The 15,119-nt window shown below is 40.0% G+C and overlaps 1 protein-coding gene across 3 annotated transcripts in view; it reads left to right on the forward strand.

The window, feature by feature from the left end:
- Nucleotides 1-15,119, forward strand: part of phkb (phosphorylase kinase, beta) — a 143,292-nt gene that overhangs the window by 62,546 nt on the left and 65,627 nt on the right. For all 3 annotated transcript variants that reach the window (XM_039794589.1, XM_039794588.1, XM_039794587.1), the window contains 6 exons: nucleotides 1,303-1,398; nucleotides 3,625-3,822; nucleotides 9,581-9,638; nucleotides 10,519-10,596; nucleotides 12,084-12,242; nucleotides 12,649-12,743. In XM_039794589.1, the coding sequence (XP_039650523.1) occupies nucleotides 1,303-1,398; nucleotides 3,625-3,822; nucleotides 9,581-9,638; nucleotides 10,519-10,596; nucleotides 12,084-12,242; nucleotides 12,649-12,743 (684 nt within the window). The remainder of the gene's footprint in view (nucleotides 1-1,302; nucleotides 1,399-3,624; nucleotides 3,823-9,580; nucleotides 9,639-10,518; nucleotides 10,597-12,083; nucleotides 12,243-12,648; nucleotides 12,744-15,119) is intronic.

Raw genomic sequence — 15,119 nt, forward strand, 5'->3', positions numbered from 1 at the left:
TCAGTTATTCAGTTAGACATGTTGTTTGTTGTAGTGTCCAAAGCAACTAAAAAAAGGCAAAAAGTAATCTTTTTTTCCATTGGATTATTTTTGATCGTACATAAAATACATTTTGGAATGTAATCTTTTATTAAAAAGAAAATGTTAGCCGAGTGAAGGAAACCACAGTAAAAAATTCAAGACAAAATCACTCATCTTACAGGCTCAGTTTTCTTACACTCTGCTTTTATAACATCAGAAAAGGTCTGAATCCCCCTAGCCTTTTTCTTGCAGCGCCTGGCGTAAATATCCTTTAGGCATGGTAAGGCACCGCCTATTGTATGTTCAGCTGAACGAACCACTCCTTGCAGGGCCTTGAGGTCCTGTTCGGCTGTGATGTTCCCCATCAGGGTGCTCTCAATGCTGCAGGAGTAGAAACTGCTCAGTATTTGAGGGGATAACAGGAATATACCTCCAATGTCTGAGGTGAAACCGTCTCTGCCTTGCCTTTCTCACCACTGAGTCAGTATACAGCGCCCAGGTCAGACCCTCGGGGATGTGGACACCAAGAGTGGGCAATTTCACTGACTTGTCTTACATCTGCCTACATTGGTGGCCAGCAATCCACTGCACTATGCAAATTGCGAGAGAAAAGCTTGCTGATTTGACTAAAAGCCCTGGCTGGATCTGTGTTGGAGGTAAAAAAAAAAGTAGTCTGGCAATATTCATACATAATGCATTTTACTTGCATTAGAAACTGCTTAGCAGGTTGCAGGAGTGACAGTTGGTTTAATGTAAGTGCTGCTGATGGATGGATGGATGAAGTGGACTGGACCAGTTTTTTTAGAACCAGAAAGCCAGTTTGATCACTTCCTTTACTAAGTAAAAGTATAAACTGCCCCTCCTCTCTCTCCCGGAGGTGTTTAAGTGCACTGGATGAACAGACTGCATTGTAGTATCCGCACTTTTTTTGTACGTGGGGACTTTTGAAGTGATAGGAAGACTCTCGACTTTTCAAGCACTCCCACACTGTACTTCAAAAACATGTGCAACCCAAAACTATCAGCCTGGTTTTACAGCAAAAGTGTGTGTGAGTGTGTTTTGATGTGCAGAGGTATGAGGTGTGATGGAGGGGGCTTTAAAGTGGGCATTCATTTGTTTTAGCCATTTAGTTTTTTTCCCCAGAAAAATGACAGAGGAATTGTTCTGCATCTTTGTGAATTTTTGTGGGTGTACACAGGCAGAACATGAGCCCGTGTGCTGCTGTTGTACCTGTAACCGGTGAATAGTTCAGCTCTGACTGGGATGTGTATTGCTCTCCAGGGCTGTTCCTGGTCGGTGATATTTGTGGATCTGGACGCCCACAACAGGAACAGACAAACGCTGTGCTCCCTACTGCCCCGAGAGTCTCGCTCACATGTGAGTTCATCTATCTATACAACTACTAAATCCACCCTACAAATGAGTGAAACAACCTACAAAATAAAGCATAAGATAATGTAAAAGCGGATGTTTAAATGCTTATTTTGTCTCAGAACTAGTTAGTTAATCCATTGTAGATTTTAGAAAAATATCCAAAGTAGAACATATTGATGCAACGTGTTGTTTCTTTGACTAAGAGGAGCAGCTGTGGGCATAATCTCTACCAATCAAAAAGACTAAAATAGATGCCTGCCAAACATAGGCCAAAAACTTCAAAAAATGTTAATTGTACATTGTTAGCAACTAATGGGGATCCGAATAAAGGAATTAATAAACGACATACTCACGTCAATGTCAGTGGATATCTTTTATTCAAAAATGTTACTTATGGTGCAGCCGTTACACTGCCCATACCTGTGCTATTGATGGTTCAGCCTTGACAAGAAAGGAAGGAAGTGAGAGGTGGCTGCAGAGCTAGAGGGAGTTGAAAAAGGAAGGGGTGAAAGAAATAAGTGGTACGTTGAGAAAAAAGCAAGAGCAAAACCATTCCCTTCTCTCCACTCCACCGCTTGCAGACACATGATGATCACATCTCTCTCTCTCTCTCTCTCTCTCTCTCTCTCTCTCTCTCTCTCTCTCTCTCCTTTCTCTCTCTCTCTTTGTGTGCTGATTGTCTCAGGCAGAATAGCCGCAGTCAGAGTGAGAGGAAATGAGTGTAATTACGACGACTAGAATGACATAATAGCTGTATGAGATTAACTTTAAGGAGCTGGAAGGATGGAGAGCAGTAGGGAGCGAGAGATCAACATGTGGAAAGCAAGTTATTTATTTTTGGAAGCTCTGCCGTCTATTAATAAACCTTAGATATTCATGGCTGTTTGCAGTGAGGCTGGGGCCTAATAGCTTTAATTCCCACTGCTTAATAGAGTAAACCAAACAAACAAAAAAATGAATTGAGAGAATTGGAGTTTAAAGTTTGTCAAGCCTGATAACAATATTAATTCCCAATGATTGTTCCAATTCAGACAGTCCTTGATAAAAATAAATAAATAAGGCTTCTATAGTGTGCTGTTCTCAACCAGGGGCGTTCACTCTTAAGATGGTAAAAGGCATCTACAGCTGTCTAATTTATGACCCTTTAGTACATAAAGATTGAGCCTGTCTCATAAAAATGACATTCCCATTCAACTGAACTGCATTCTTAATGATGTTTTGAGGGAAGCATTTGTTTCAACACATCCTCGTACCAGTAACAGGCAGCAGTTAAAGTGGTTGTTGTTTTAAGTTGAAACAAAAGTACTTCAAACTAGAGCTGGGCAATATATTGATATTATATCGGTATCGTGATATGAGACTAGATATCGTCTTAGATTTTGGATATCGTAATATGGCATAAGTGTTATCTTTTCCTGGTTTTAATGGTCTGCTTTATTTTTTGCTTTACCCATTAGGTCATTATATGCACATTACTGGTGATTATTTATCAAAAATCTCATTGTGTATATATGTTGTGAAAGCACCAATAGTCAACACTACAATATTGTTGCAATATCTACGTATTTGGTCAAAAATATCGTGATATTTGATTTTCTCCATATCGCCCAGCCCTACTTCAAACGAGTTAGTTTGTTACGTAACTTACAGTAAGTTATGTACATAAGTTAAGTACTAACGTATGTAATGTAATTTAAGTACATTACCTAAGTTAACTTACATAAGTTAAAATAACTCAGCTTTGACTTTTAGTTTCACCCAAACGGCTGTCTCCTGGGTGAGTTTGACCCACCCATCCACCCAAAAAGGATCTCCTCCCGAGGCGGACTTTAATTAGAAATGTATTTGTGATATGTGACGTCAAAAACATCCAGGAGAGAATCAATTTTTCTTGAAACATAATTGAGAATGCAGTTTAGTTGTATGGGAACGTAATTTTTTGGAGACAGGGCTGGCAAAACGTTTTGACTCTTAACGTAGCATAGGATTTAATTCTAATTCCACAATTATTTTTAATAGATATTATTACTCTGTTGAACATAATTTAAGTTTAGTCATGGTCATATGAATTTTAATTATGAAACGTTTGTCTTGTAGTAACTCATACACTGTAAAACAAACAAAAAATCAATCATTGTGGAACAGTGTTTCATTTCACTGAAGAAAAAAAAAAAAAACCTGTGGTCGGGGCTTGTTATTTGTGTAAATTAAATCTTTTGTCCCTGGCAGAACACAGATGCAGCCTTGCTTCCAACCATCAGCTATCCTGCGTTTGCAGTAGATGACGATGCCCTCTACAGTCAGACGCTGGACAAGATTGTCCGCAAGCTGCGGGGCAAATACGGCTTCAAACGTTTCCTCCGTGATGGCTACCGCACCACTAACGAAGACAAGAATCGCCGCTTCTACAAACCTGCTGAAATGAAGGTTGGTGCTGGTGGGACACTTAATCCTTATTTTTTCTTTTTCAATTTTCTTTTTCTTTGTTGCTTCTATTTTATATTTCAATGATTTTTTCTTTAGTGCTTAAGTGAAATCCTCCAACTTTTAATATTAGACAATAGACCTCCCAGACTAGACCTGGATTGTTTAGAGTGCTCCAGCATTTTATCATATCAGACAGACACATACAAACACAGAAAATGTCACTTATCCTCCCACGTTTTAGCAAGACACAGAGCTGAGTGTCATTAGCATAGCAGTTGGATTAAATATTACATCTGTGGATAATATGCTCAAAGAGAGCATAACAAACAGTAAAGGATCCAGGATATATCCCTGGGGAACTCCACTCTACAAGAGAGGAAGCAGTCCCTCCTTCCATAACAGAGAATGACCTGCTACACCACCAACTTTACAGACAGCCGTTTGAACTTCAGGTCATGGAGACTTACAAACAAATAAAACACAGCATGCATACTGAGATACAAAGGTATCTCAATCACAATTAGAGTTAAAGCATGTCAAAGGATATAATGTTTGAAAATGTACCTAGGGTTTATTTCAGGTAACTACTTGTTACTGCAGAGGAAAAGGCAATGGTTGGCAATGCATAAAACCTGAAATAGTGCAACTTGAAAGTGCTTGAGTGTGACATTTGAAAAGTTTTTGAAATTGTTAAGCCTGTAAAGGTATTATCATTTCATGATAATGCTCAGAAATCTGTCTGACTTAGCCTCTCTCATTTCAAGTGTTTTAATCCTCCAGGTATTTCACCCCCAGTAGTAGTGTGTTTGTGCGTGTGAGTGAGCCCCTGTCAGTGAGTGTGCTCATGCATATATATGTATGTGATTTATTGTCCTTTTCTGAATCCCCCGTGATCCCGGCGAAATAGCAGTACATTCTCTTCAGAATGAGCTCAGCGAGCAAACGATGAGTGAGTCAGAGGAAGGACTTTTAATGCTAAACAAATCACTGCATTAGCTGCAGAACTAACCTCCCAGATTTAATGAGCTCAGAGAGGCAGATGGAGAGAACAACCGTGATCTGCAAGAAGGCAGGGGCAACTGGAGTTTGTGTTTGGTCTAGATGATGTTTCACCTCTCATCCAAGAGGTGTCATCAGTTCGACTGCAGGGGTGGGTCATTCACACCTTAATGTCACAAGGCATTGAGGCCACCTGAGACTAAGGTTTAGGTTGTTGTGCTACAGATTCACAGAGGAGTACCGGGGGGACTCTACTCCTCTATTCAGAGAGTTCATAGATTTTGAATGTTGAGTCTTTCCAAAATAAGGTTGCCAAAAAGGCCTACTAAAGTCACCAATTCTAGTGTCAAAGTGACTAAGTTGGCGACGCTGACTCTGACACAACTTGATAATATCACTTTACTTTAATCCCACCCACACCCACCCCAGTTTTTGTAACTGGAGTTTCATGAGAGCAACAGACACTATTTGAGAGGGTGGCAGTGTTTCTTAGGTCTGGAACCAGGTTAACCTCTTCCTAACCTTCTAACATTTAACAGCACAGATCAATATTTTAATACAAAACAAATAAAAAGAACTATGTGCAATGTGAAAATGTTCGGCTCAATTTGACTACTTTTCATCTAATTGGGTGGGTGAATATTGTTTTGGGCAGTTTGTAATCATTTGGGCTCTACTTTTTGTATCTTTTGGGTGGTTCCCCTGAAAAAAAATCACCCTCTCCTCTCAAGTAGTATAATTGAGGCTGACAGTTCAGTAGGCACAGCTCAATACACATTAACGGATGACCAACAAAACCAAATGTCAACTCCCTTTATTACAACTAGCAGTTTACTGTATATTATTAGAACAAACTAACTTTCCTATTCAAATTATAATTTGGTCAAAGCTCTGTGATAAAAGATTTAGAAAAGCTGTTCATATAAGCAAACATTTTAAAGGTTTAATGTAACGCTATCCAAAATGTAATCCTAATCCATGGTTTTGTGTAACTAAAGTAATTAAACCGCAGACTGGAGGCGCGACAAAGGACCAAACACTTTATTTCTTATTCCTTGCACTCATACTTAGCAACATAATATAAACATTGGGAGGCTCTGAGGCTTCTTCCCAGCATCTCAGCAGCAAAAGAGCCACATACAGTATATTATATCAGAATGCTTATGTTGCTCAATATCTACATAATATGTAAATAGGCAACTCTTTTGCTAACATGTTTGTGATATCAACTTTGTAATATGCCAGTGTTGTGTTTACAGCTTGTTTTGATGCTTCCAAAAGTATTGCTGGTGTAACTTATATCTACTGTATATTTCCTATTACAAAGAAAATATTGCTTAATAATTTACAGAAGACATTGCTTAAAATATGTATTAGTTTTTTAAGATAGCTATACACATACACTACAGTTCCGTTGTGATTTGAAGGCCTTGTTGCTGCCAGAGAACTGATTTTTTTATGTACTTCAGCAGGACTTGACAGATTGCTGCTCACAGCTTTTACAGCTGCTGTAAATGTTTGAAACAATATCACTTTTACAAAATGAGAATGCTTTTAGCTGTTCTATTATTTGCAGAAAGGAAGGCAAAACAAAAAAAGCACAGACATTGGGAGTGCTTGCTTGATATGTCATAGAGGGCACTCGTGGGGGCACCAACTCTTAACCACTTAGAATACTTTGCAACAAGCTTTCTTTAATCCCGCAACTAATACGATACAAAGACTCTGAGGCTAAGAATTAGCAAGCCGTTTTTAATTCCTCAGTTCCTTCAGGCTCCATCCCGCCCTCAGTCCTACCAGCAGGCAGGCAGATTTGTAGTGGAAGACGATGTCAGCTAGGTTTAATACATGTATCTCCTGATCACTCCTGCTGCCATTTGCCTTGCCTCTAATGTACCAACAGTAATATATTTGCTGCCACGTCAACATATACCGCAAGTAATAAGAATCCAGTTACATAAGAGGAAACTGTGCCCGGTGTTAATATTAAACAATGCAGTAAATATTACCACAGAATTACCATTTTTCCATGTTAGAAATTATGCACTTGCCAATTGTACAGGTGTAACAACATTACAAACATAGTACATAACCCAAAAGTCAAATACTATCCACCTTTGAGTCATAAGCATACACACACACACACAGAGAAATCAAATGTCTGACACAGTGTGAGCTTTGTCTGTTGAAGAAGAAGAAGTCACAGGTAGACCAGGTCTCCCTGCAGAAGACATGTAGTGAAGTTGTTGTTGTTGGTGTTTAAGAGAGAATTCACAGCAGGGCAGACGTCTGTGCTCCCTGTCTGTTTACCATTGACAGAGAGCAGCAGCCTGTGTGATAGACAGTTTTACCAATCAGTCGAGCTGCTCAAGCACAAAACACCAGGGATCCCTGCCTGTTTACAGTCTCAACAGGCCAAAAAGCACAGGCCTCACTGGGTGACTGCCTTAGCTCTCTCCACCTCCCTCTTTTTTTTCTTTTCATTTTACATCCCTCTCTCACCCCCTGATAGCTACTATAGCTTCTCGTCTCCGCTGGAACACATAGTGTGAAGCCACATATACTGCACCTGCATAATCACAGGGTGCCGATGTGAAGCACATTTAAGCCTGCAGACAGTAGTGTCTGCTCGGTGATGGTGAACGCAGCTCCCACATGTTATAGTGTGTGCCAGCTCCATACCAGCCATTGGTTATTGCATTAAGATGTAATCTATTGTATCTTCCATCAGTGTGGAGATTAATGAAAAAGATTAGGGACATAGTCAGGACGAGTGGCATTTTATGGTCTAAAATGCACACCTGCACACACGCACGCACGCACGCATGCATGCACACAAACTTTTTGTAATGGTAGAGTTTAGAGAGGCTAAAGAAATCTGCAGCTTGTTTGATCTCGATGATTTGTAGTGTTTATACAAAGTTGGTGACTAAGAAAAGAGTTCTCGTGTAAATGTAGAGCTGCTAAAATGTCTACGGTGTGTTTGTGTTGACCCTCTTTAGGTGAGCATAAACAAGATAGGATTGAATTATTGGAATTATTAAGGCTGCGATTCACTTGACTGTCTTCTCCTCACATGACTTGTGACCAAATGAAGGTTTTGTGTATACGTGTGACACTACACACACGTGTGTGATGTGTGATCTATAGTAGGATTTCTGGCTGAGTAAGCTTCCAATGGTGTTCATGTCAACTCGAGTGTTTGTTCCTGAAATTCACTCCAGCTTCTGTCACATGCTGGCATACACACATACACTCATCCGTTACTCATTCCTATCGATCAGTCAGTCAGTCAGTCATAGCTAGCAAAGTGTTTATGAAGGAGAGGTTTAATTCACTTAAAACCTTAATAAATAAATACATTATTCTGTGTGTTTGATACATTTTGCCTGCTTTTTAATTGTCAAATGCCAAAATACATGAAGTAGGACACAAGCGCAACACACAACTCCTTGTCACTTTCTGATGCCGATGTGCATACATGTTAACATGGTTACCAAGTGAGTTGCATAAATATGTATATATGTCCTGTGTCCTACTCCATGTATTTAAGGGGCTCCATTGAATGCATGGTCATAGGTCCTGTTTGTACATGTGTGTGTATGTCGGGCCTGTGTGTGCAATGTGTAGAAATAACAAGAGAGTGAAAGAATAGAATTCAATTTTTCCCTTAGGGATTAATAAAGTACATCTTCTTCTTCTTCTAAAGCCATTCATAAAAAATAAGTAAACCTAGCAGCCACATAGGATTTGATTTCTCCCTGCAGCTCAGGCTGGAAACCTGTACGTTTATCTATCCTGCTTCCTTTACAAATCTGCGGGGACCAATCACAATCACAGTGTTTGCCTTACTACCGACCGGCTTTGGTAAAAGCCTAATTTACCAACTAGCCCCGCTGGTGGCTCTGCAAAGTACATCACCCGGATCGTTGGTCTGATTGGTTGAAGGACTATCCAATTGCTCCCAGAGGCATTTGAACTATGCCCGTTGATCACGCCTCTTGTGCAGTAGAACATACAGAGCAGACTCCCCAGACTAATGTTCAGTCTTAAAAGATTGAGCTCGGTCTGCTGATAGCCGGACTAGTCTTGACTACTAATACACATTTGTGACACCAGAGAAGATAAACCGATCAGGTGCAGTAGCATGACCTGCTGTCAGTCATCAGAATTGGATTTCCCCACGTGGGTTTCTGTAGGGCCGCTGATGATGCAGGCTGACATCACTGAAACTGTCCAGTGAATGAGTTCCATATCAGTCCCTATGACTTCATGCCCACAGCTCTTGGTTTGTTTGTACAGTAATAACCCATGTTTGTGTGCATTTAATTAAAATTGTTAATGTGTATTCTACTTTCAGGTCTCGTAACATACAGCAGATTTGTTTTGTTGAAATGGTGGCCCACAGCCAAACCTTTACCTATTAATTTTAAATAGTCCACTGATCAAACTTTTCTCTCAGTATGCCTCATGTATTAGTCACTGTACTGTAAACTTTCTGACATCTCAAACCTTCAAATGTCTTCCTCAAAACAAGCGACACAACTTTGAACGAAAGAAAATGGCCTTGCTGGGAAGCTTTGTTATTCCTCTGTGCTCTGTCATTCACAATGTCATGTCTTCTATATATCTTCCCTGTGCCATGTGGTTCCATCAGCACTACTAAAGTTCAGCCATCCGCTGCTTTGAAGTCCCTGTGCCTCTCTCCTCTTTCTGAAATGGAAAAGCAATAATTACCCCTCTCCTTGTCTCTCTACAGCTTTTTGATGGAATCGAGTGCGAGTTTCCCATATTTTTCATCCACATGATGATTGACGGTAAGCCTTGTTCTATCCGTAGCTGCTGTTGTAATGCGTCAAGTGGGTCATTGGCAAGATAGAAGACAGACTTGATGCTTTTTACCAGGAAATTACATTGCCAGGTTTTAGAGGACTTAGAAACACTTTTAATAAATATGTGATGTGTGAAATATGCATGTGAACCTTGGGGAATGGTCAGAAATAAAGTAAGGAGTATATTTTTTCACCATAATGTGAATTTGAGCATTATTAAATCACCCTCATGTCGGTTTATACTCCACTTATATTTGTAGGACAAATAAACCAAACTAATCTGATTTAGGGCCCAATGTAAAATCTCAGGCATCTCAAATTTTTACTTTACATTGTCTTTCGAACTGATCCAAACAGCTAAAACTAAGAGTTCAATAATCAGAACTCAGATTGCTGTTCAGCCATGCATTCATTTATAAAGCACGCGACAGTGCTTTAACTTTAAAGCTTTAATAATCCACAGATAATTCTCACCCGACTCTCCACTTCCACTCAGTTTTACTGAGTACATTAGCATCTTTCAGTTTATTATTTTGGTCTATGGCCCGACTTTCCATTTGGGTTCACGCTCTCATCAGCATATGCATTTTTACAGTGAAGAAGCTCTAATAAATCCGCTGTACACTACCTGTCCATACACACAACAGACAGAGAAAGGTAGCGACAAACTAGTGAACATAGTGGAGCATTCAGAAGATATTTCGCTCAGCAGTTGGAGAGCAAAACAGATCTTCTAGCAGAGAGAATATGGGATGTACATTATCAGGCTGTCGTAAACATTTTTCCATATGAATGCTAAACTTGCTAAGTATCTGCTGTGTAAATAGACAACTGTTATGTATGCGTGCGCATGTTTGTGTTGCAGGGGTGTTCAGAGGAAATAAAGCTCAGGTCAAAGAATACCAGGACCTCCTTCAACCCATCATCTTCCTGTCTAATGAGGGTGAGCAATCACATGAATATATATATATATATAAATGTATATATATATATATATATATATATATATATATATATATATATAAATGGATGTGTGTGTGTGTGTATATATATATATATATATATATATATATATATATATATATATATATATATATATATACACACACACACACATATATATATATATATATATATATATATATATATATATATATATATATATATATACACACACACACACACGCAAATACAATAACCGATTGATGCAGGAAAATTCTGAATGCACACACTTATACGCATATACGCACCCAACTTTATCTTATTTGGCACATCAATATGGTTTGTTTTGGAGCTTCTGACTCTGTTCTCTCTCCCTGTAGCAATGAAACACTTTTTCTCATTAAATCACATCATACATATTCATGCACCTCATACTGTGACCGAGGCTCACAGAGGGGCGGTACATTCAAGTGAACTCAGCCTTTCTTCATGAGTGAAGAGCCGGGCTTCTGTATTCACCTGCACCCATTGCTAGGAGGGGAGACAGTCAATGATAGGGATAACTAGAGCGCGGAGTTTCTATCGGTCCGTTCATAATAAAACAGGAATAAATGTAGAAAGGATAAGGACGTGAGACAGACCAGGCTCTAGACATCTCCATAGTGCCTTTGTACTGGTGATGTATGGATTAACCAAACTCCTGAACAGCCAGTTCAGCCAGCCAGGCTTTTAATGGATAACACAACACCATTAATGTCCCTGTCTAGGAAAGTCTAAACCCACAAATGTATTTGCTGCAGTCAGAAGCTGCTATTGTGTGTTCTGCTGCAGGTTTCCTACAACCTCCCGGGAGTCACGGTCTCCCAATGTTTTGATGATGGGTAGACAAATGCAGGGTGCAGCTCTGGGAGACATGCTGCTGTACTGTGGTGAATGGGCAACTAGCGTATAATACCGATGTGCCATCCTTTGAGTCAGTGTTTTTCAGGGTTAGATTCATATTGGACAACCCATTCAGGGAAATGTAGAGCAGAATTATACGTTTTGGAGTACAAGGATTGCCGCTGGAGTTGTCTCAGGTACATGCAGGTACATCCACCATTTTTGTATCCCAGCTATTTGTACAGAGGTATTATACACCTGAAGTGACCAAATATATAATTAGTCTGAAATGTCATTTCATTTCACTTCATTATTCAGTCTTACATCATGCTCATGTCAGCCAATCTCTTTGTTGGAGATTAAGCTATTTACTTTAGTTTTCATCATGTACCTTTAAACAGAGCCCATGTTAATGGTCGATGCATGTGGCCATGCATAGTATATGCTGAAAATTACACACGTAGACTACTGTTTGAAATTGTTGCTAGGTTGCTATGGAAAGATGGTTCTCACACACACACACACACACACACACACACACACACACACACACACACACACACACACACACACACTCACATTCACAGTGCCCGTCTGTCATGCCAGGCCATGCTGTGATCCCCAAATACTACTATGTACCGGCTGACTTTGTGGAAGCGGAGCAGAACAAGCATGGAAGCCAGAAGCGTTTCCCTAGCAACTCTGGCCGTGATGGGATGTTCTTCCTGTGTGGTCAGGCCCTTTACAACATCGCCATGCTGCTGGGTATGCCTCTGTGTGTGTGTTTGTGTGTGTGTGTGTGTGTGCGCTTTGATAGGATGCTCTGAACACACAATCATTCTGTTCATCCTAATATCAGTCTGCAAGTTCATACATCATGCAAAACTAATATTTTATATTATTATTATTATAATATTTATGAGATGTATTATAGAGATGTGTGGTATGATAGAAAACATTCTGAATTGTCAAAATTCATCATTTGATTATTCATGATTATCTAATGATTGTAAATATTGCTCAATTTTGAAATATGACAAATCAAAGGATACAGTTTGACTCATCCATTGTGTGTGTATGCATGTTTTTTTGTGTGTAAAATATTTACACTTGTATTTTACACTTGTCGTGTGTGTGTGTGTGTGTGTGTGTGTGTGTGCTCACAATCTAGTGGATGAGCTGATCAGCCCTAAAGATATTGATCCCGTCCACCGGTACGTTCCCTACCAGGATCAGCGCAACGTCAGCATGCGATACTCCAATCAGGTACGCGATAAAGTGACTCCGATTGATTGTCATCACTTGGCTTTAATCTGATCTCTTATTGAACACTTATTTCACAACTTATTATCTGGAATACTCATATGCACTGTGGACATTCATGCTAACGTTTGGGTCTTTGGATTCAAGTGCTCCCTGTTAAGTTGTACCTCTTGTTGTGCTTTTGGCCTAAGGTAATAACGGCATCCACACGTTAAAAAAACAATCGACTGGCTGTTGTTATATTTTAGAAGTCAAGTAGCACTAAGTGCTTAATGCTGTAGAGGCAGAGAGTGGGCAGCGAAAGGACTGCTCTCTTGTTATTTATGTAGTCGAACCAAGGAGGACAACTGTGAGGTGCAAATAAGGGGTTATAACAGATTAGTTGTACGTGTCGCTACACGATCCGTTCTGCACATGCGCAAAATGTTCGTGCATGCGCTGTTGTACGAGGATTCACGACCACGCTTCCGGTCGACAGCCAAGCTAACGTTAGTTTAGCTAAAAGCTAATTCAGCTAACCGCTAGCTGAGACAGCATGTAATAACTTTAAAAGACCCTCAAAATAAAACTTGAAAATAAACGTTAACATATATAACAGCTGTTACGTCAGTTCTACTTTACTTGTGCTCATTTAAAATACAATCACTTAATATTTGTCTTTATTGTTATTACTGTAAAGTCTTATTTTAGCTGTAGCCTGCTTCTCCCATTAAGTTTGACTTAACGTTATTTTAGACTGAATCTAGCTGTCAGCTAGCGGTTAGCAGAATTAGCTGTTAGCTAAACTAACGTTAGCTTCCCGGTGGAGGCTAGCCATAGGCTAGCGTGGAACAGATCGTGCAGGTCGTATCCTCGGTAAAACAGTATTATCTTGCGCATGTGCAGAACGGATCGTGCAGGCAGAACGGATCGTGTACCGACAGTACGTTCTCAATTGTAATGGATAATCATAAGCCGGAGCTAGGAGATTTAAAATCCGGGCTGTGTAAAATGCACTTTTTTAAATGCTTCACACGCTTTTAGACAAATTTCACAGAACAGACCTCAATTTCCGCTCCAGAACAGCGGCTGAGTCATTATGTTTCCATTAAACTCCGTGTGTGTGTATAATGTGTGTATTTCCACTGACTGCAGAACGGCTGCGTTCCGACTCCGTCCCAGCTCCGGCGATCCACATCCCTACAGAGCTTCTGTTTTTGCCGGACGTCAGAGAGCTCCGCAGCACTTCAGCACACGGCAGATTAGGGGTGCACCGATCCGACTTTTTCAGTCCCGATACCGATACCGATGCCAGGGCTTTGTGTATCTGTCGATACCCGATACCGATCCGATACCGTTAATGAATTAATAATAAACTGTATACCTTCCACATCATACCTTCCTTCCACCATGTGGAAGACACTAAAAGGCACCAGACCTTCCTAACTAAACATTACTTTCCTAACTAAGACAAAATAACATAGATGTAATGTATTGAATTCTTATTTATTTATTTATTTATTTAAAAAACAATTGTGCATTCAAATCGAAAATATAATGTAATCAAACTTCTTAAAATAAATTTAAATACATAATAATGGGCCATCAATAATGGGCCACCTTTATATAGGTTTATAATGGCTTATTCTACTGTCAGGAGTACATAGAATATCACAAAAACATGTTAATGTCATCATCATGTTTACTAAAAGCTTTGATTAAGGGTTTGCTTGGCTCCACAGTTACAGAAGCTAAACTATTTGTATTGTGCAAACTGTAAAGTAGTAAAATAAACTCAAATCGAATGAATAGCCTACACATACAAACAACTTTAACACCGTTTCCCTTTCAAAACTAAATAGTTGTAAGCTAGTACTGTATAACCACTACCTTGGCCCCAGGTAAGTTAGGTTGTTGTAGTGTGGTTGTAGTGGGGGACTGAACGGAGCTCCGCTGTCAGCCTCCTTCGCTGTTTGAATAACGTCAGTAGGTTGGCGGACATATTTCAGCGAGGCGAGACATCTTAAATCCAGAGTTTTAATTATTGCTCCGAACCCGTCTTTCTCAGCGGTCTGTAGCGGGACCGGAGGTGGATTGCGTTCATAACGTTGCTCCGCTGCATGCTTGAAGTGACAGGTCTTTAACGTTAGCGCAGTAACGTTAGCACGGCCGAGTAACGTTAGAGCGACGGGCAACAACCGTGGCTAAATTATGTCCGATTTGTTAGAAAGAAAAAAAACTTGGGAACAACAGACGGCTCCTCTCTTGAGCACATGTTGTTCTGGTGTATCTCCGGTCTTTCTTCATCCTCTAGCTAACTTTCTTCTAGGTTCTTGTGCAGTACCGACCGTAGCCTCTCCCAGCTTAACAGACTGTTCTGCTACCTGGCTAGCTAGGCTA

This window comes from Perca fluviatilis, chromosome 3 (genome assembly GCF_010015445.1).
Source record: "Perca fluviatilis chromosome 3, GENO_Pfluv_1.0, whole genome shotgun sequence".
Lineage (NCBI taxonomy): Eukaryota > Metazoa > Chordata > Actinopteri > Perciformes > Percidae > Perca > Perca fluviatilis.